The following is a 20,991-nucleotide window of genomic DNA, read 5'->3' as shown; positions in this document are numbered from 1 at the left end:
ATTAATCTCTCTCTCTCTCTCTCTCTCTCTTCCATGCATGAGAGATTGTTAGAGCTCCATCGCTAGCGCTAGCTAAAACTCTCGCAAGAAAGATTTTATGTAATTTTTATAAACGCCAATGGATTCGGGTTTAAATGACCTTTCTCAGAAAGAAACGCTCTCATTCTAGAACTTTTTCCTTTTACTGGTCAAGAAAAAAGAACAAAATGAGAAAAACTCGACTGACTCCAGGTGTCTTCAAAGTCAATTAATAGAGTTTGATAATTTGCGAGAGCTATGGAGACGTGGATCGCTCCGCTTGCAGTGCTCTTCGGGCTCTCCGTGGCTCTCCTCGTGAAATCATGGATTCTTCGCCCACCATCTGGAGGAGCTGGATGCTCGCTGCCGCCATCGCCAAGAGCACTCCCGCTAATCGGGCACTTGCATCTGGTTCTTGGCAAGCATCTCCACCGTGCCTTCGGGGAAATCGCTCGAGAGCACGGCCCTTGTGTGTCCCTCAAGTTTGGGAGCTCTCCTTACTTGGTCATCTCCTCTGCCCAAGCCGCCAGAGAGGCCATCCGAGTCCGCGACTCCACTTATTCTTCCAGGCCTTTTCTAACACCAGGTCAGTGTCCAGTGATGAGTTTGTGACCCTCGACGCTCGTTCTATCTATCCAGGCAAGATTTTCGGTGCCGATGGAATTCTATGGACGCCATATGGCGAGTACTGGCGAAACGTGAGGAAGCTTTGCACTCTGGAGCTACTGACGTTGAGGCAAATCCAGCGCTCGCAAGCCGCGAGAGCCGAGGAGATGGCTCTGGCCGTGGCAAAGCTTGTGGAGGCCTCGAGGGGTCCAATGCCGGGCACTGTTAACCTCACGGAGGTGATCTCTGATGTTACTTACGGCATGATCTTGCGAAAAGTTGTGGGGAATGGCCACCGGAGGAACGAGGAAGCTCTGCGGTTTAAGCACCTGCTAAAGGAGGTGTTCGTCGCGATGGGAGACTTTTACGTGGGAGACATCATGCCATGGCTGCAGTGGCTCGACTTGAGAAAAGCGGCCCATGCCAAGCGCTTGTACAAGCAAGTTGACGAGTACATGCAGCGGCTGGTCGACGAGCAGCGCAGGAAAGGCGCGGATATTGGCGACGATTTCATCAGCATAATGCTGCGAAATGAGCTCTTCTCCAAGTCGGATTCCTTCATGAAGGCAATCGTCCTGGTGAGTTCCTGATCTTGTTAAATTAGCATTGGAAACTATTGTTATGATCTCTATTCGCAGGACATGATCGGTGCTGGAACAGACACTAGCGCAGTGACGATCGAGTGGGCGATGGCGGAGCTCATCAACAATCCCAGTGTCATGTCCAGGCTCCTGGAAGAGCTACACAGCGTGGTCGGGCCATCGTCACTCAAGGTAGAAGAAGCCCACCTCGACAAACTCGTCTATCTGGGCGCAGTGGTGAAAGAAACCCTTCGTCTCCATCCGCCTGGTGCGATACTCATCTTCCAGGCGGCACAGCCCTGCCAGGTGATGGACTACTTTGTTCCGGAGGGAACACGGGTCTTCATCAATAACTATGAGATCGCCAGGGATGAGCGCTGCTGGGAGGAGCCTCTCAAGTTCAAGCCGGAGCGGTTTGTGGAGAGAAACATCGACATTGTTGGCTTGCGCGACTTTGAGATGCTCCCTTTTGGATCTGGAAGAAGAGGGTGCCCTGGAATACAGCTTGGTTTGCGAGTGGTGCATTTCGTCCTGGCCAACCTTGTGCATGGCTTTGAGTGGAAGAACCCTAGCGGCAAGGAACTTGATATGAGTGAAGGATCTGGTTTGACACTAGCTAGAGCAGTTCCTCTTGAGCTTACTATATCACCAAGAATTTAAAGTAAATAATGCAGTGGAGCAACTATCATATTATAAATAATTTGCATATAAGTTAGTTAAAGTGAATGCTTTAAGTCATATTTGGAATTCAATTGCAATACATATTAATTCCTTTTGTCAAGATTGTTGTCCCTTTAGTTAGATGATGCAATTTATATCTCCATTAATCATCAATTTAAAAATATTAAATGTTTTAAAGAAAATTAAAATCTTTTAGTTGTGAGGTTCAAGTGTATTGTTACAATGCCATATACTAATATTAACATAATGAGATTTTGGCAGCCATCAGATTGGTTTTAATTTAGACCATTCGCTCCTATATATAAATTAGGGTTTTTGGGCTAATTGATATGTACATTTGTTGTATTTTCTTTCCATGCACTGACATTGGTGGAGATGAGGGGCAACTTTGATTGTCCCTGAAGAGTGATTAAATTTGGGATTTTTGGTTTAGATTTAAATTTTACATTGTTTAAATCTCCTTTTCCTTTTAACTTTTTTCCATTTCTTTTCTTTTGCTCTTTCCTCTTTATTCATCTTCATGGTAAAGCAACAATCTCCTCCTCCTTTGACTCTAGAGTAGCAGTTGGTGCAATTGGTCAATGCTATATGATCGCAATTAAATAACCAAACTTAGTTGATGGCAACATTCATAGCATGTGGTATAACTTTTTTTGCTTTTGTTGCCAATCCTTGTATTTAATTAGAGTTCGTCCATGGGAATTCTAGGGATGATGTGTACCATTGGTTCAATCATTTCACAATGATTGCCACATATAATTCTTAGGATGATGCTTGACGTTTGTGTAACTTTCCTACATGTCTCAAAGTAACGGCACTACAGCAGTACAATGGTTTGAGTGTAGCCACTCGTGAGGATTGGAGTATTTTCTTAGACATCTTTAAATGCACATTTATACATGTTAATGATTGTAATAATGCCTTTCAACAATTACATTGTTTTCATCAAGGGCTATTTGAGTCAATAATGCAGTTTAGCGTTTGTTTCTAAAGCCTTTTGCTTTGTGCAGAGCCAAATATATCGGAGCGGATCAAGCTGGAAATGATGTGGCCAACACTTCATCAAGATCTTGTAGAACTTATACATATACTTGCTCTAGCCACCCTTGATTATGCTCTTCATTTGGCACAATGTTATAAAACATTGTCCTTCCACTTCTCACTACATGTCCTTGAACTCCACTTCTTGTGAGAGATGGTCTTATTCCAATGGAAATTAATGTTGTTGTTGCCTAAGTTTAAGGACAAGGGCAAGGATGTGATCATGGTCGTGATATCCATTGTTGGGCGTGTGATGAAGTTGGTCACACTTATCATCATTGTCAATATTTTTTGGATTGGCGGCTTTTATTTCCTGGGTGGAGACTTTGGCGTCAACAATGTTTTGTTAGTGATATTGCAATGGAAGGTTTGGACACCGAGATGCATTTAGAAAATGAGGAGATGCACAAGGAGGGACCTTGCATGAATAAGTTAGTGACCCCTTCATCTTTCTTTTTGGGAGTATTATCAAGGGGTTCAACTCAGCACGAGTTCATTTAGTGTTTATTTTCCAAGCTCATTTTTATAATAAGAAGTCTCCTATTATTCTCTTTATGTTAGTTGATATAAGTTTGAGTTATTTTTTATTGCTCAACCTGTTGCTATATGTTGCTATCTACATTTGCATTGTGTGGCAAAGCTAGTTTTCACTCTTTAGAGCAACAGTTGTACACATGCATGTGCACAGAATAAAGCGGACCTAGTTGTGTGTATAGGCAATCTTAAGCTTGAGTTACAGTTATTGCGAGTAGTGCCGAGTTAAGCTTTTGACCTCATCCTTGGTATAAATTGGTTGCGGTGCAATCATGCCAAGTATGACTTTGAGGTTTCTCCCCTTTATCTCATACTTCCTAATATTTCTTCCATTCCTCTCATTTTTGTAATTTTTTGTCCCTTTGTTTCTACCTCTGCTTCCATCATTTCTGTCTCCCTTTTACTTCCTCTTAAGTTTCTATCTTGTTCCTCTCTTTCCTTCTTCGATCCCTCCAACAGTCTTTATGATGTAGCAGTTAACTGACTCATGAAGGTGTATGTTGATATCTTTGAATTTGACCTATTGTCTAAGGTTAAAATTGCAACATGTCATCCTATTCCAATTGAGGATGTTTGTCCAATTAAGGTTCTTATTCATCATCAGTCACCCAAAAAGATTAAAATTTTATGTGCAAACATCAAGGAGATGTTGGAAAAGGTAGTTATTTAGAAGTTGTGGAATCTTTGGGCATGTGAACTTTATCTTGTGACGAACCCTTATGGGAATATTTGTTTTTGTATCGATTATCGTCCATTAAACGAAGTGACGATCCTGGATGTGTACCTTCTTCCTCACAATGTTGATCTCTTGGATCGTTTGGGGATAAGGCATTGGTTCACCAAATTAAATATTGTTTTTGGGTACTAGCAAGTACCGATGGCCAAAGTAGATATTCCTAAGATTGCTTTTTGTATACTGTTTGGTTTATATGAGTTTTTGGTGATGTTGTTTAGTTTGAACAATACTCCAGCAACTTTCCAGCAGATGATAGACAAGGTTTTTTGCAATATGCTTAAGGTGATTGTTGACTTCATCAATGATGTCTTAATCCACTCAGAGAGGACATGGGAGGAACACATCTGTGATGCTTATAAAGTGTTAGATTGGGTACGGGACATTGGTTTAAATCTAAAGCAGTTGAAATGTGTATTTGGGTCCAAAAACACTATCTTGGGTATCGTATTTCTTGTGAGGGTTTACAAATTGATCCTAACAAACTTGTGGCGTTTCTAAAATTCCCTATTCTGAAGTGTGTGTAAGATGTGTAGCACTTGTTAGGCAAAGTGTAGTATCTCAGTTGTTTTGTTGATCATTTTTCTGATCACATTGCACCGTTGTGAGCATTGTTGAAGTTGTCAACATCATCTTTTATCTAATTTGTAGACTGTGAGCTGGCGTTTATGAATCTCAAAGAGCTGTTAACGACTCTTTTGGTTTTAGCATATCCTAAGTATACTTGACCTTTCATTTTTCACATGGATGTTTTTGATATCAGTCTTGGAGATGTGTTGATACAAGAGAGCCCGAATGTGCTTGGTCAGTGCCATCCTATTGCATATATTAGCCATACATTACAATTAGTAGAGGTGAATTACTCCACAACAGAGAAGGAGTGTTTAGCAATAGTTTGGGGTTTCGAGAAACTTCATGCATATTTATATGGTTCTTGGACTTTATTAAAAGGTGATCATGCTATAGCTACTTCATTATTGAAATGAAACAACTTGGTTGGTTGTACTGCTTAATGGGCTTTGAAGTTTCAGATATATAATTTTGATATTGTTTATTGCCCAAGGAGTTCTATGGTTGATGTTAATGCCTTTTCTCGAACTCTTTTTCCTTCTTCATTCTCTTCTCATATTTTTTATGAACTTGTTGTTGCAAAATCTATGGATATTTTGGATGAGGATTCCATGCTATTGACAGTTATTGTACTTAACGTTCAATATCCACAAGGTGCAAAGCAAGATTTACCTTCTCTTGACAAGGTTTGTGAGGTGTGAGACATAAAATCTCTAAGCCCTAAAGAGGAGCCAAAAGGGTGCCACGTTGTGGTGTTTGAGGTGAAAGCCAAATGAGGGTAACACATATGGACTAAAAGCTTTAACTCGAAAAGGCAAAAGCGGGAGTGGAACTCCCAACGAAGTGCTCAAGAAATAAGCACGAAGTAAACAATAAGTGAGTCTCTAAAAAATGGACATAAAAGGACCAACACATGACACGTGGAAGGACTTAAGATAGAGTCTAAGATGGAGTCTGAGATGGACCCAAGATGGAGTCCAAGATGGACTTGAGATGGAGTCCGAGATGGAGTCCAAGATAGAGTCTAAGATGGACCTGAGATAGAGTTTGAGATAAACTTGAGATGGAGTCCAAAATGGACCTAAGAAGGAGTTTGAGATGGACCCGATATGGAGTCCGAGATGGAGTCCAAGATGGAGTCTGAGATGGAATCTGAGATGGAGTCTGAGATGGAGTCTGAGATGGAATTTGAGATGGAGTCTGAAATGGAGTTCGAGATGGAATCGCTTAAGGGGTGAGCATCCGTTAAACTTGGCAAAGTGGAACCTTTGCTATAGAACCGAAAGAATACCTTGAGGATGGAGGTAATGATCCTATGTTGCTTGGTGCAAACAATTAACGGATAGGAACAAAAGACTAGTGGCTAAGTTTGGGCCATGGAATTCATTGGAAGGAATCCAAATGGCAAAGTTAGGCAAAGAACACTAATGTGTTGAATGCTAACAGATTATGGGAAAGGAAGTGTGTTTCCAATAATGAATTCCCAAATGCTTCAATTTAGTAAAAGTGAAAGCTTTAAGGGAGGGAGTGGCAAGGTAACTAAATGATAGAGCCATGAACAACTCTATCACAACTTATGATAACTGGAATTTAGTGCCAAAAGTGACATGAAATAGAAAAAAGGATGATAGTGCCTCAAGTAGAGAACTTTGTAGGATGGGGAAGTGGAGTTTACATATGTGCAATGAAAAGTGTCGAAGACACCCAAAAAATTGACTTTGAGGAGTCAAAATTAAAAGTTCCAAAGTAAAATAGTTATATCAATAAAAGTTTAGATTACTCGAGAATAAGTAGTGGGATTGAGATAGAGAAGGTGTCTCTAACAGGTTTAACAAGAACTAAACCAATAAAAAGGAGAAAACCACTACAGATAGTCGAATGAATCTTTATATTAGAGAGACTATACTTCTTAGAGGATGGACAAGGCATAGTGAGCCTTCAATGTCAAACTATTGACAAATATTGGATAGGTGCCAAGGATAGAATGGCTAATACATACTGGTGTTACTTTATAAAATAATTTATCGTTTGATAAGGATATCGAACTTTGTCTATGGGCAGTGGAGTTATGAGACATAAAATCCCTAGGCCCCAAAGAGGAGCCGAAAGGGTGCCATGTGGTAATGTCTGAGGTGAAAGCTAAATGAAGGTAACATATATGGACTAGCTCCAACTCGAAAAGGCAAGAGTGGGAGTGGAACTCCTAATAAAGTGTTCGAGGAATAAGCATGAAGCGAGCAATGAATCTTTTAAAAAGGGATACGAAAAGACCAACACATAACACGTGGAAGGACTCGAGATGGAGTCCAAGATGAAGTTAAAGATGGAATCTAAGATGGATCCAAGGTGGAGTTCAAGATGGACCCAAAATTAAATCTGAGACCAAGTGCAAAAGTTGAATAGCATGGATACCATTCTTGGGGCTAGCAAGCCCCATGTCTTGAATTGGACTTATAGAGGTTGTGAATGAGACTCCTCCAAGTGGTTGGAGATGTGGTTAGGTGACTAAAGTAGAATTGAAAAATTAGTCACTTATATAAGGCTTAAAAGATTGAATTGTGGATTCAAAGGCTTCGCGATGGGTTTAAGAATCTTGCATCACTTATTGATAACTTGCCATTTCGTCATTAATATTCTTAATATTACCTTAAAGATAGTCTTCTTTATTTTTTGGGGATGAATTTGCTGATGGTGCCTTCAATCTTTATTCCACGCTTTCTCCATGCTTACCATAATTCTTTTATTCTAAATAGGCATATAAGATATCGTTGTATGCAGGAGTATCGGTGGGCTTCAAGCTCCTCTTTGTTTAGAAATTGTTTATAAATGTAAATGCTCTGAGAAGTTATGCAAGTCTTTTTATTAGCCAAAGATGTGATATAATATTATTCGGTATGTGCATAGCTATGTTTAGTGCTAAGCTCATAATACTCCCCCTCATGCTGTAGAATGACGGTTGGAATCAATTGCAATTTCTTGTCTGTTTGAGTTTGTGATGTTTGATTTGATAGGAATTTTTCCATGATTGATTGTTAACAATGAGTATGTCATTATTGCTTTTAACTACATGATTTGGTGGGTGGAAGTCGATGCTCTTGCTAGTGTGTTTACAATTGTTGTTCGATACTTCCTCCTTAATCAAGTGGTGTTCTAGCATTTTTATCCAAAGTGGATTCTTTTAGATAATGGTCCTATATTTATGGTTGAGGCATTTCACTGTCAGGAATCCCCCAATTCGCTGTCAGGAATCCCCCAATTCTTGCCACATTCCTGACTCTTGCTGGATTCCTGACCTGCAGACCACATTCTTGACTCTCGAGACACTTCCCTATTCCTGACTCTTAAGACACTTCCCGATTCCTGAGTCTCGAGCCACATTCCTAATATTGATGTGGCGCCTCCTCGACCTCAACTATATTTAGGCCGTCCTCAATCCAAGAGTGGTGGAGCTTCATCAACCTATAGTATATATAGGTTAGCCTTGTTCCATTTCTCCACAATCTGAATCAACACCAGTCCAAGGCCTCTTCTTTGTTTTCACTAGCTTTTTCTCTTTGTCTTTAGCATTTTCCAGTCTTGATCTTGTTGGGGGTCTTGACAGTTTGATTCAGATTGTGGTGTTTGCTTTTCCTTTAGCTCGCTTTAATTATTTGATTGCCTTTGTCTTTTTCCCCCTTTCTTTTCTTTCTTCTTGCCAATGGAGTCTCCAAGCCATCCTGATTTCTTTGCCGAAGTCCTTGCAAAAATCCAGTCTGAGAATACCGAGCTGAAGGCGACCCTTCTTCGCATGCAGCAGGAGCTTGCTTCACTTTCGGCTCAAGGATCCAGCAAAGTTCCTGAACCAAAGGTGAGTTTCCCGGCGAAATTTTCAGGCAAGCGTTCGGAGCTTCGTGGATTTTTGAACCAAATGGAGCTGATCTTTGCACTTCAACATCGGCGGTACCCCACTCCCGAGTCTCAAATCGGCGCGATTGGGACATTGCTCGAGGGTGCAGCTTTGTCATGGTTTTCTCCTCTTCTGGAGAAGAGCATGAAAGGGGTCGTGGTTCCGGAGCTGATGGATCTTCAATTGTTCAAAGAGAAGCTCGAAGCATGTTTTGGCGAGACGGATCGGGTTCGGGCTGCTACCACAAAGATGAGACATCTCTCTCAGGGGTCTCGTCCTGCCTCGATCTACGCTGCAGAGTTCCAACTCCTTGCCTTGGACACTTAGTGGGATGAGCGGGCCCTGATTGACCAATTTTGTTTTGGCCTCAACAACGGTGTCAAGGATTTGTTGCTCACCATGGAGGATCCCAAGGACCTGTCGGACGCCATCAACAAAGCTGTTCGATGTGACAATCGTCTCTTTGAACATCGTCAGGAAAGTCACCGCGCCGCTGTTTTTCCGTCCCAGACTCAGGAATCCCAGCTTGAGTCTTCGGGGCATAGTCCTGAACCTACTGCTCCGGTCCCGATGGATATTTCTGGTACTCCCCGACTCATTAGAGGGAAGTTGAGTCCTGCTAAGAAGCAATGTCGAATATCTCATAATCTTTGCCTCTACTGTGCTGATCCTAATCACAAAGCAGCTGTGTGTCCCAAGAAGCCTCCCCGATTGCTTGAGTTCACTCTGCCTCAAAGTCCACCTCTGTTACAGTCGGGAAACGACCCTGTCCAAATAGAGTAGGAGCTGTCTGTTTGGACTCCCTGAATAAAAATCACTTTTCTTCCTTATCAAGCTCCTCACCACCTTTCATCAAAGCCACCACCAATTCCTGCAACTTCCGCATCCCATGTCTCCTTTCTTTCACCGGACAATCAGGACTCAAGGCTTTGGCGCTACTGGACTCGGGTGCAACTTCCTGCTTCATGGACAAAGACTTTGCTGCCCGACATCACGTTCCTCTTTCTCCTACCATACGGGATCTGAGGGTTGAAGGCATCGGTGGGCATTTTGTGTCTCCATCTTCTGGACTTAGGGAAACGTTGCCCGTTCGAGTACACATTGGGTCCACCATCACCGATATCACCTTCAACATCATCAACAACAAGTCCTCCTCTGTGGTGCTCGGTCTTCCTTGGTTCCAACTACATCAGCCTCAGATTTGTTGGAAGGACTTACAACTCATCTCTCCCACATCACCATCTCCCATGACTTCCCCTGCTGTTCATCGAGTCCGAATCATCCCTAAACTCAAATTGGGGTTCTGTTCCTGACTCTACGAATTTTTCACCCTCTTCTTTTTCCTCTCTTCCATCTTATACTGGACAGTATCCTCGTCTCATCATTCCATTTAGTCGTACACCTCCTCCTATCTCCACAATCACTATGCAAGAACTCCTTCATGAAGAACTTATTTTCCTTTTTGCTTTGCATTTTTTTCCTGTCAATCTTCCTGAGAAGTATCATGATTTTGGGGATGTGTTTGATAAGAAAAAAGCTAGTGTACTGCCTGCTCATCGGCCTTATGACTGTCCCATTGATTTACAAGAAGGAGCGTCGCCTCCGTGGGGGCCTATCTACAGGTTATCCCCGTCCAAGCTTAAGGCCCTCAAAGAGTACGTGGATGAGAACCTTGCCTCAGGGTTCATTCAGCACTCGCAGTCCTCGGCTGGAGCGCCTGCCTTCTTTGTCAAGAAGAAGGATGGGAGTTTGCGGCTAGTCATCGATTACCGAGGTTTGAACAAGGTGACTGTTCGGAACCATTATCCGCTGCCCCTGATCTCGGACCTATTGGAACGCCTCGGCGGTGCCCGCTTCTTCACCAAGATTGACCTCCGTGGGGCATACAACCTGATCCGGATTCGGCCTGGTGATGAATGGAAGACTGCGTTCCGAACCCGCTATGGCCACTTCGAGTACACTGTCATGCCATTTGGCTTGACAAATGCTCCAGCAGTTTTCCAACACATGGCGAACGACGTCTTTCGGGAGTTTCTTGATCAGATAGTGATTGTCTACCTCGATGACATCCTCATCTACTCAAGAACTCAGGAGGAGAACGACGAACATGTACGCAAGGTGCTGGCGAAGCTGCGAGAACACGGCCTATACACGAAGCTTGAGAAATGTTCCTTTGATCAGCAGTCTGTGGAGTTCCTTGGGTACATTGTCACTCCTGAGGGTATCACGATGGATCCTGCCAAAGTCAAGACTATTCTCGAGTGGGAGCCTCCACAATCAATGTCGGACGTTCAAGTTTTCCTTGGCTTCGCCAACTTCTACCACAAATTCATTGATCACTACTCTGACATTGTCCTTCCTCTCACGCATCTCACTCGTAAGGATGTTCCCCTCTCTTGGTCTACTGCTGCCCAGCACACCTTCGACACTCTCAAGGCAGCCTTCAGTTCTACTCCCGTTTTGATCCATGCTGATTCCTCACAACCTTTCTTCATCGAGGCTGACGCCTCCGACTTTGCCATCGGTGCTGTGCTGTCTCAACTCGGAGCGGATCAAGAATTTCATCCGGTCGCTTTCCATTCTCGGAAATTCCAGCCTGCGGAGATCAATTACAAAATCCACGACAAAGAGCTCCTTGCCATCGTGGATTCCTTTGGAGAGTGGCGCCATTTCTTGGAGGGGGCGGGCCATCAAACAATAGTCTGGATGGATCACAAAAATCTCGAGTACTTTGCCACTTCTCGAGTTTTAAGCCGTCGTCAAGCAAGGTGGGCACAATTCCTGAGTCGGTTTGACTTTGTTATCAAGTACAGACCTGGAAAGCTTCAAGGCCTTCCTGATGCTCTTTCAAGGCACTCCTATCTCAGTCTCAGGCCTGGTAATCCTGCCTTCGATCAACAGGATCAAATTATCCTCGGTCCTGATCGGCTTCAAGTTATGGCAATTTCCCTGGCCCCTCAGGACTCCTCCTTGATGGATGCCATCAGAAATGATCTTCAATCCGATGATCTCGCCAGCGACATTTTCCCTTATCTTTAGGCTGAACACCCTGTGACTCCCGACTGCCGGCGATTTGACGAGTTCGAGTTCTTAGATGGCTTATTATTCCGTGGGGAGCAGCTTTACGTTCCTGAAGGTGATGCTCGAAGGTTGGTCCTAATGGTGTGCCACGATAGCCTGACTGCTGGTCACTTCGGCATTGCGAAAACCTATGAGCTAGTTGCACAGGACTTTTGGTGGCCTCACATGGACGACTACATCAAAGCTTTTGTTACCTCCTGTGACACTTGCGCCCAGAATAAGGTACCTCGCCACCTTCCTTTAGGTTTGCTTCGTTCCCTTCCAGTCCCTTCAGGTCCTTGGGAATCCATTTCCATGGATTTCTTGAGTGATCTTCCGAGTTCTGGAGGCTTCAACAGCATTTTAGTCGTGGTGGATCGCTTCAAAAAGATGGCGCACTTCTTGCCATGTACCAAGGAGTTTTCGGGCGAGGACATGGCAAAACTGGTATTCAGGGAAATTTTCCGACTTCATGGGATTCCTACAGATGTGGTTTCGGATCGGGGGCCTCAGTTCATCTCTCATTTCTGGCAACGGTTTTTGCAGCTGTTTGGAGTGAAGGCCAACCTCTCTTCAGCGTATCATCCTCAAACTGATGGGCAGTCCGAGCGAACGATTCAGACGTTGGAACAATTCTTGAGGTGCTTCATCAACTATCATCAGGATAACTGGTTCAATATCTTTCCCCTTGCTGAGTTCTCCTATAACAACTCTATTCACTCCTCTCTTCGAATTTCCCCCTTCTTTGCAAACTCTGGCCGAAATCCCCGATTCAATCTCTCACTTCCTTCTCCGAATCCTCTCATTCAAATCCCCGCTCTGAGGCATTTGTCTCCAACCTCTAAGAAATCCATAACTCCATCTCCTTCCACCTCCATCGTGCTCAGGAATCTCACAAAACATTTGCCAATGTCCATCGTCAAGATTGTCCTCCTTACAATATCAGGGATAAAGTTTGGTTCCTCAGGTGAAATATCTCCACCACCAGGCCCTGTCCAAAACTTGATTTCAAACGCCTCGGTCCTTTCCTTATCACTGCCATCATTAATCCTGTCACTTATCGCCTTGCACTTCCCTCCTCATATCAAATTCACCCCGTTTTTCATTCCTCTCTCCTTGAGCCTTATATTCCCAATCCTATTCCCAATCGGGTCATTCCTCCACCTCCACCAGTGCAGCTCGAGGATGGGTCTGAGTACGAGGTTCAGGACATCCTTGATTCCAAGATTTCACGGTCTAAACTCTACTATTTGGTCGACTGGAAGGGTTACGGGCCTAAAGAACGCACTTGGGAACCTGCAGACAACCTGATTCATTCTCCTGACCTTGTTCAGGACTTCCACCGCCGCTATCCTAGTCGTCCCAGTCCTCATTCTTTTTCTCCATCTCCCATCCCTCGCCGCTCATCTCATCCTTCTCGTCGTTCTCATTCACATTCTCGTTCCACTCATTCTTGAGGAGGGGGTGCTGTTAGGAATCCCCCAATTCGCTGTCAAGAATCCCCCAATTCTTGCCACATTCCTGACTCTCGCCGGATTCCTGACCTGCAGATCACATTCCTGATTCTCGAGACACTTCCCTATTCCTGACTCTCGAGACACTTCCCTATTCCTGACTCTCAAGACACTTCCCGATTCCTGAGTCTCGAGCCACATTCTTGATATTGATGTGGCGCTTCCTCGACCTCAGCTATATTTAGGCCGTCCTCGATCCAAGAGTGGTGGAGCTTCATCAACCCATAGTATATATAGGTTAGCCTTGTTCCATTTCTCCACAATCTGAATCAACACCAGTCCAAGGCTTCTTCTTTGTTTTCACTAGCTTTTTCTCTTTGCCTTTAGCATTTTCCAGTCTTGATTTTGTTGGGGGTCTTGACATTCACATTTTGATGTCTCAATTGGGAATACGCCACATTTTCATAAGTGATCCACAATCAGATGGTTTAATAAAATAGCTCGTTTAGACCTTCAAAGGGATGATTGCAAAGTATGTGAATTTTTAACATTTGGATTGGGATGGTTATTTGTTGTCTCTTCAATATGCATATATCACAGGGGTGCAAAGTTATATTGGTGCTTCACGATAAAAATTCTTATATGGTCATAATCCAATATTACCAATGGAGTTGGGTTTATCTTCATGATTGTTATAGGCTACTAATGCTAGGTCATAGGATCAGTATTTGATAAGTATTCTTTCAGTTGTTTGAGTAGAGTCTACCAAACACTTGGGCTGCATACAAGTGAGACAACAATGGCACTACAACTCCCATTATTATCCACCTACAGAGTATAAAGTGGATGACTTAGTGTTAGTTTATTTATCCCATCTTACGATACGTGGTTTACCTAAGGGGATCCTTGTTGAGTGGAAAGGTCCATATCAAGTGTTGCGACAAGTTGGATTGCAAGTTTATGAGGTTCGGCATGATATTTAGTAGGTTGATCCTCCAAAAATTATGCATATGCAACAGTTAAAAAGCTTTATACAAAAGGATTAAAAATAATTAGCACCACCTCCAAATCCATCAATACCTCTTTTTGATGTTCCTTTAAATCATAACCCATTTATAAGAGAACTTTGACGATCTTTCATCATTCCAAGAGGAAGGGATGATGTGAGGTCCACGTGTATGGCTACAATGTTGTATATTAATATTTGCATAGTGAGATTTTGGTAGCCATTGAATTGGTTTCAATTTGGATCACTTGCTCTTATATAAAAGCTAAGGTTTTTGGGCTAATTGATATGCATATTTCTTGTATTCTCTTTTTCATATTCCATGCACCTACATAGTGAGATTAAATACATTCAATACATATATATTAAATACATTAAATACATATAAAATGTACTTTGCATGCAATAATGCTTGGTTTTATCATAATAGTGTTTAAATTTATCTTAAAATAATTTATTAGTAGGAATTTATAGTTATTAACATGTTTGTACAGGTGATGAGCATTTCCTATTGATACTGACCATTTATAAATAGAAGATTAATTTACTACATAAGAATATTTAGAATAAGACAATATACTAGGAAGTTTTAGAAAAAAATTTAGATTATAAAGATGTTTATAAATTCTAAACACAAAATTAATATAAATTAATAACAACTTTTAAGTACTAGAATATCCCAAAATGTCTAGTCAACTTACCACACCAGTTCCTCTACAAGTTTACTTAATAAAATAAATTCTATTATTATTTCCAGGGTTTAGATTATACACTTAACTATGTATATTGAAAACAATAAAACTTTAGTTTCATAATAATGTTTTTTAAAAACTAAAATAGGATGAGATCTAATATTAGCCATTATACTACACCTTTAGACATTTTTTATTTCATAATTAGTTTCTTATTTGAAAGGTTTAATTATTCTAGTTTTTTAAAAATATTTTAATAAAGTTTAGTTTACTTACAAATTAATTAAAAACTCTTTAAACATAGGAGAGGCCTATCTGCTTTTTAACTATAATAAAGTAAGAATAAAATAATTTATATAAGTTAAAATATAGTTAGTTTCATTAGAATCAATATCTATAAATTATATTTATGTCTAATTGATTTACAATTTAAATACTATATAATAATTTGTGTGTGTGTGTGTATATATATGTGTATATATGTGTGTATATGTGTGTATATGTGTGTGTGTGTGTATATGTATATATGTATATATATATGTATGTATATATATATATGTATGTATATATATATATGTATGTATATATATATATATGTATGTATATATATATATATATATGTCTATATATATATATATATATGTATATATATATATATATGTATATATATATATATATGTATATATATATATATATGTATATATATATATATATATGTATATATATATATATGTATATATGTATGTATGTATGTATCTATGTATGTATGTATGTATCTATGTATGTATGTGTATGTATATGTATGTATGTGTATGTATATGTATGTATGTATATGTATATGTATGTATATGTATATGTATGTATATATATATATATATATATATATATATATATATATATATATATATATATATATATATATATATATCTTCAAATTTATTTTTATTAAAGAATAAATAGTTATATGCTTTACAAATATATGAAGAAATCTTCTTTATCTACTTACATATATAAATAAAACTCTCTAAGTATATACATGTTTGGTGAATCTGCAACTTTATTTGCTATGTACTTACAAGAAGTTATATATTATTTTTTATAGGGTTGATCAATGCAAAAAACAATTGTATCATCAGAGTATGAAATTTTGTATTAACTTACAAGAAAAACTTTTAAAACTTTTTCTTAGTTAAAATCTATCATCCAACTGCATATCTTAATTATTTTATTAGTGCTATAATCTTAGTATATGGTTGATTTATATTATCCAATCAATAAAATTCATTATGCAAATAATAATACTCTCTCTATATATATTATATATATTATTAACTAAAAATTATTTACTATATAAAAAAACAATTCTTTCAAACATAATTAAATTTTATGAGAGAAAAAAAAAACAAACAAGTGTTATGAGAAGACATAAAAGAGTGAAAATGCAAGTAAGAAAGAAGTCTTCTGGCTTCTGAGCAATTAGAAGAAAAAAGTAAATCCCTTTATATTTAAGTTATAATAGATCATTTCTCAATTTATTCTCTTTAGTTGATTGTAATTTAACATGTTTCACATCCTTGTGAATGGGAGTTGAAAGTTATGCCTAAACCATTAGATGTCAATCTCAACATATAATATAATTTGCTAGCCAATCAAACTTAATCCACCAAATGCTAATTTAAATATATGGTGTGATTTTTTGGCAAACCAACAAAGTTAAACCTGAAACCCCTCTAATATTAAATGTAAGCTTCTAAATTTGGACTTTTTGAGATAGTCCAATATTATTTAAACCTAGTGGTATTGGATAATCTAATATCGATTAAAAGTTCATTCTTATACAGAATAATTCTTATGCTATAAAGGGGGCTTCATAGCCCCCCTTATAAGTATGGAATATAAGAATGATGTTTTTTTATATAAAGAAAGGGCTTATAAATAAGGATGCATAAAAATAAGAGGTGTCATTTTTATTTATAAACCTGTTCTTTTTTATATATAAACCTCAATAGATTGTCTTATAGATTATTCCCTTTGGTTGCTTACACATTTATATAAGGTCATTCTTATATTCCATACTTATGAGAATTTATATATTATTTTTATATTCATATTGGTATTTTATTTTCTTATGATAGAAAAAGAAAGGGCTTATAAATAAGATTGTACCCCTTATTTTTATGCATTCTTATTTATAAGCCCTTTCTTTTTATATATGAACCTTAATAGATTCCTTTTTAGATTATTCCCTTTGGTTGCTTACAAAATCATATAATGTTAACTTTATCTATTGAGATTAAGATTGATTTGCATTGCAACTTTAATTTTATTTGCATTCACAATATTAATGAGTGAAAAATAACGTTAGTACACTTTGGTTTGACTAATACACATATTATTTTCCAACATATGGCAAATGATGTTTCTGTGATTTTTTTATTTTTTGTCATGTATTTAATGATACTATTATCTTCTTTAAGACTTAAGAATAGTAAGACTTGTTTTTTAGTCCCTTTAATAACATAGAATTTTTAGAAAGTTGCAAAAATGTTATTTTGATTAAGAGGTGGAGGTTTCTGGTTATATTGTTTCCTTATACGACATCATTATAGGTTTTGCCAAGTTACCACTATTTATATGTGGCAATGCTTAATTTTTATTCATTATATCCAATGTTTTCTTAACTTTGCAAATTTTTATTAGTATTTGATCCAAAACCACTCTTCATTTGACACAACTCACCATAAATGATATATATTTTATGTGGTCTTATGTTGCTTAAATTTCTTTTGATCTCCTTTAATTTTCACCACCTCCTTTAAAGGTTATTGTGGGTGAGTAGGAGTTTGATATGGTTATGTAGTGTATGTGATTATGGGATAAAATTTGGATATATTATCACTGTGGATCCTTGGAACTTTAGGGGATAAATGGGGATAAAATAGCCACTAAGGGCTTTCTCATAAAAAAATTGCCCTTCTTTCAATTGGCTTAAAGGGAGAGAAATAGAGTGCGCTACATGTGGTATATATATTAGGCATCCATACATATGTCTTTCCTCTTGGTGGAGCATCCACAGACGAAGGTAGCTAGTGTATACAATGGAGCATCCACGGACGAAGGTAGCTAATGTACACAATGGAGCATCCACAGACGAAGGTAACTAGTGTACACAATGGAAGGAAAGTAGCTAGTGTACATAATGGAGCATTTATAAATGAAGGTAATTAATGTACACAATGGAAGGATTGGTATATTCAATGTGAAAATGAAGGTGTTGGTTCCCTTAACATCTCTTAGATTAAGGGGAGAGAGATAAAGTGCATTACAAGTTGCCATCCTTAACTTAAAGTATTGATATCACAAAAAATCCTTGAAAAGAAGGAAGATTAGTAAAGAAATTTATAAAGATAATTTTTCAAGGTATTAGAGCAAGAGGAAGGGGTTGGAAAATACCATGTTATGGCATCTTAATTTACTAACATATATTGTAAGTATGGACAAAATTTTCAAAATACTTATATATAAGGGGTTATGAAAAGTATTGTTTAACCAGTTCCAATGTATTGCGAACACCAAAAAGCCTTGCTGTTGGTGGCATGCAACAACATCTCACCATTAAATATATATAATTAAGCATATTTTATTATTTGATAGATTGTCTTAGCAATCATACTTAAGAGTTTAATTTTCATTATGATTACACTTTTAAGTTGATTGTGAATTTCCATTGGCAATATCCACTTAAGCCAGGGCCTATACCATGTCAATTGGTCAATGAATTTGTCATTTCTCCATATTTACTGAAGAGTATATTAGCCATGGCAAGAATCAAAACCATAAACCACTTGCAATACAGCATTTAAAATTAGCATGGACCATATCCAAGATCAGCTGAGATTAATTAGTTTTGAGAACCCCTATAAAAGTAGGAGTTTAATTTGAGAGCCCTATAAAAGTAGAAGTATTTGAGAACTTCTATAAAAGTAAGGGTTAAGAAGTTTGTATTTAGAGTGTCAGGCGTAAATTTTTATTTTCTTTTCCATTGTTTTAGAATTTCATTAGTAGTTTTTTCATCTCATCTTCTTTTGATAACAAACTCCTAACATTTTGAAAAAAAATATCAATTATATAGCATTTTATTTCCTTTAAAAAAATATATTCTCAATTTTTTTGAAAGAGAGAAATTAAGAAGCTTTGAGCTTACCAAGAATGTAATCAAAGTTATATAAAATAAATACTTATATAAGATAAGTATAAGTATAAGATAGTATAGTATAAGTTTTTGTAGGCTCCCAGCGGATCATCGAAGAACCTCCCCCCAAACCCACCCGAGCGGCAATCACCTTCGTCTGGTAGATCGGTGGGTGTCGAAAAACTCAAGCCTCCTGCGCCACCCAGGTTTATAAGATATAATTTATTTTAATCTCAAGCAAGCATATTCCTACATTTCAAAGGGGTGCTTTCCCCTGTTCTTCTTCTTCCCGGGTTTGGGCTTCTTTCCAGTGCTGCCCATCTGACTTGCAGCCCCTTGAGACGCGCAAAGAGATCTACCGCCCTGTGCACGCCATGGTAGTCGGCTCCATTGAAGTAATCTTGCCCAAACATGATGGATTTGCCGTTGGGCCGCATGAGCAACCACGCAAGATTGATGTCCGTCCATGCCATGTGGAAATCGTGCCCAGCGTCCACCTCGATCAGATCCGCAAAGATCCCCAGCTTGCACAGCTTGTAGAGCCCCGTGTTAGTGGAGAATGTCATCAGCACAATGTTGAAGGCCACATTTTGCAAGAACTGGTTGAAGAGCATCACATTGCCGTGCTCCTGCTAGATGTCCGTGAAGACTTTGCGAAACCCTGGCCAGCCCTGGAAATCATCCAGGCAGAAGATCACGAAATCACTGCCACCTTGCTGCTGCTCGCGGATGAGCTTGGCGAGGTGGATTGCTGACGCACTCAGGAAGGATCCGAGCTCCACCACGATTTTGGGGCGGATTTCCTGGACGAGGCGCGCAAACACGGGGTGATCTGAGCCCCAGCCTTTGATCTTGTGGGGCTTGAGGAGGCGGGCAATGTGGGGGGGCGGGAAGGCCGTGAAGGGCGACGTGCCGTCAAACACCTCGTCAATGACGGCCGCGCGGGCGGAGGCGGCATCGCGGCCCCGCGACGGCGCCGCTTGGCAGTCGTAGAGGTCGTCCGGCAGCGACCTGACGTGGCTCACGAATCCATCGTCGGATTGGGCTCGAACAAAAGAGAGCAAAGCCAAAAAAAAAATGGAGCTCTCGATTCGTGGAAGCAGGATGGCATGGATCACAGTCCGGGTGAGGAGGCGAGGAACTGGCGGCGTGAGCATGACAGTGATTGGAACACGGACTGGAAAGAGAGCCTTGTTGCAGAGAAGAGCCAGGCCCAGAGCTCCCATGGCCCCATCCGATCGCTTCTTCTCCTTGGACGGAGGAGCAGAAGGGTCGGCGTCGGCGTCGCTGGGATCATCGATCTTCTGGGCCATGTCGGGACTGCCGCTGCTCTCCTCGGATTCGCTCCAGACTTGCTCCACTCCGGCGTCGCCGCTGGGTTTGTCCTCGGGGGCTTTCTTGGAGACGAGCCCCACTTTCTCCAGGAGCGCTACCACATCGACGTTGTTCTTGATGGCCAGGTAGATGGTCCCGGTGGAGATGGCGGACACGGAGAAATGCACGCCCACCGCGACCTTGCCATACCTTTCACTCAGCTCGCGCAGCCGCAGCGCCCACGACGCCGACGCCATTGGGTCGATCAATGGATTGATCGACCGATCTAGGAGCAAAAGCCCTAGGTAGAGAAACTCGGTAAACTCTCTCTCTCTATGCAAAGTTCGCATAATTTTTTTTGAGAGCTAGATTGGTTCTCTCCTTCCATCGCTAGCACTAAATTTTTAGAAGATTAATCTCTCTCTCTCTCTCTCTTCCATGCATGAGAGATTGTTAGAGCTCCATCGCCAGCGCTAGCTAAAACTCTCGCAAGAAAGATTTTATGTAATTTTTATAAACGCCAATGGATTCGGGTTTAAATGACCTTTCTCAGAAAGAAACGCTCTCATTCTAGAACTTTTTCCTTTTACTGGTCAAGAAAAAAGAAAAAAAGAAACAAAATG

General features: G+C 40.0%; 1 protein-coding gene across 1 annotated transcript; it reads left to right on the top strand.

The window, feature by feature from the left end:
• Positions 1-262: 262 nt before the first annotated feature.
• Positions 263-1,899, top strand: LOC9631693 ((+)-menthofuran synthase). Its single transcript, XM_024671988.1, has 3 exons — positions 263-604; positions 658-1,202; positions 1,263-1,899. The coding sequence occupies exons 1-3, from the start codon at positions 277-279 to the stop codon at positions 1,863-1,865; spliced, it is 1,476 nt and encodes a 491-aa protein (XP_024527756.1). The 5' UTR covers positions 263-276; the 3' UTR covers positions 1,866-1,899.
• The last annotated feature ends 19,092 nt before the right edge of the window (positions 1,900-20,991 follow it).

Source organism: Selaginella moellendorffii, unplaced genomic scaffold (genome assembly GCF_000143415.4).
Source record: "Selaginella moellendorffii unplaced genomic scaffold, v1.0 SELMOscaffold_8, whole genome shotgun sequence".
In the NCBI taxonomy this organism is placed as follows: Eukaryota; Viridiplantae; Streptophyta; class Lycopodiopsida; order Selaginellales; family Selaginellaceae; genus Selaginella; species Selaginella moellendorffii.
This window is presented reverse-complemented; position numbering and strand designations above follow the sequence as displayed.

Excerpts from the sequence above, each read along its gene's own strand:
- LOC9631693 (XM_024671988.1), top strand. The coding sequence starts at position 277 with ATGGAGACGTGGATCGCTCCGCTTGCAGTGCTCTTCGGGCTCTCCGTG. Across the intron at positions 605-657 it reads CAGGCCTTTTCTAACACCAG|GCAAGATTTTCGGTGCCGAT; the intron begins GTCAGTGTCCAG and ends CTATCTATCCAG. Across the intron at positions 1,203-1,262 it reads TCATGAAGGCAATCGTCCTG|GACATGATCGGTGCTGGAAC; the intron begins GTGAGTTCCTGA and ends CTCTATTCGCAG.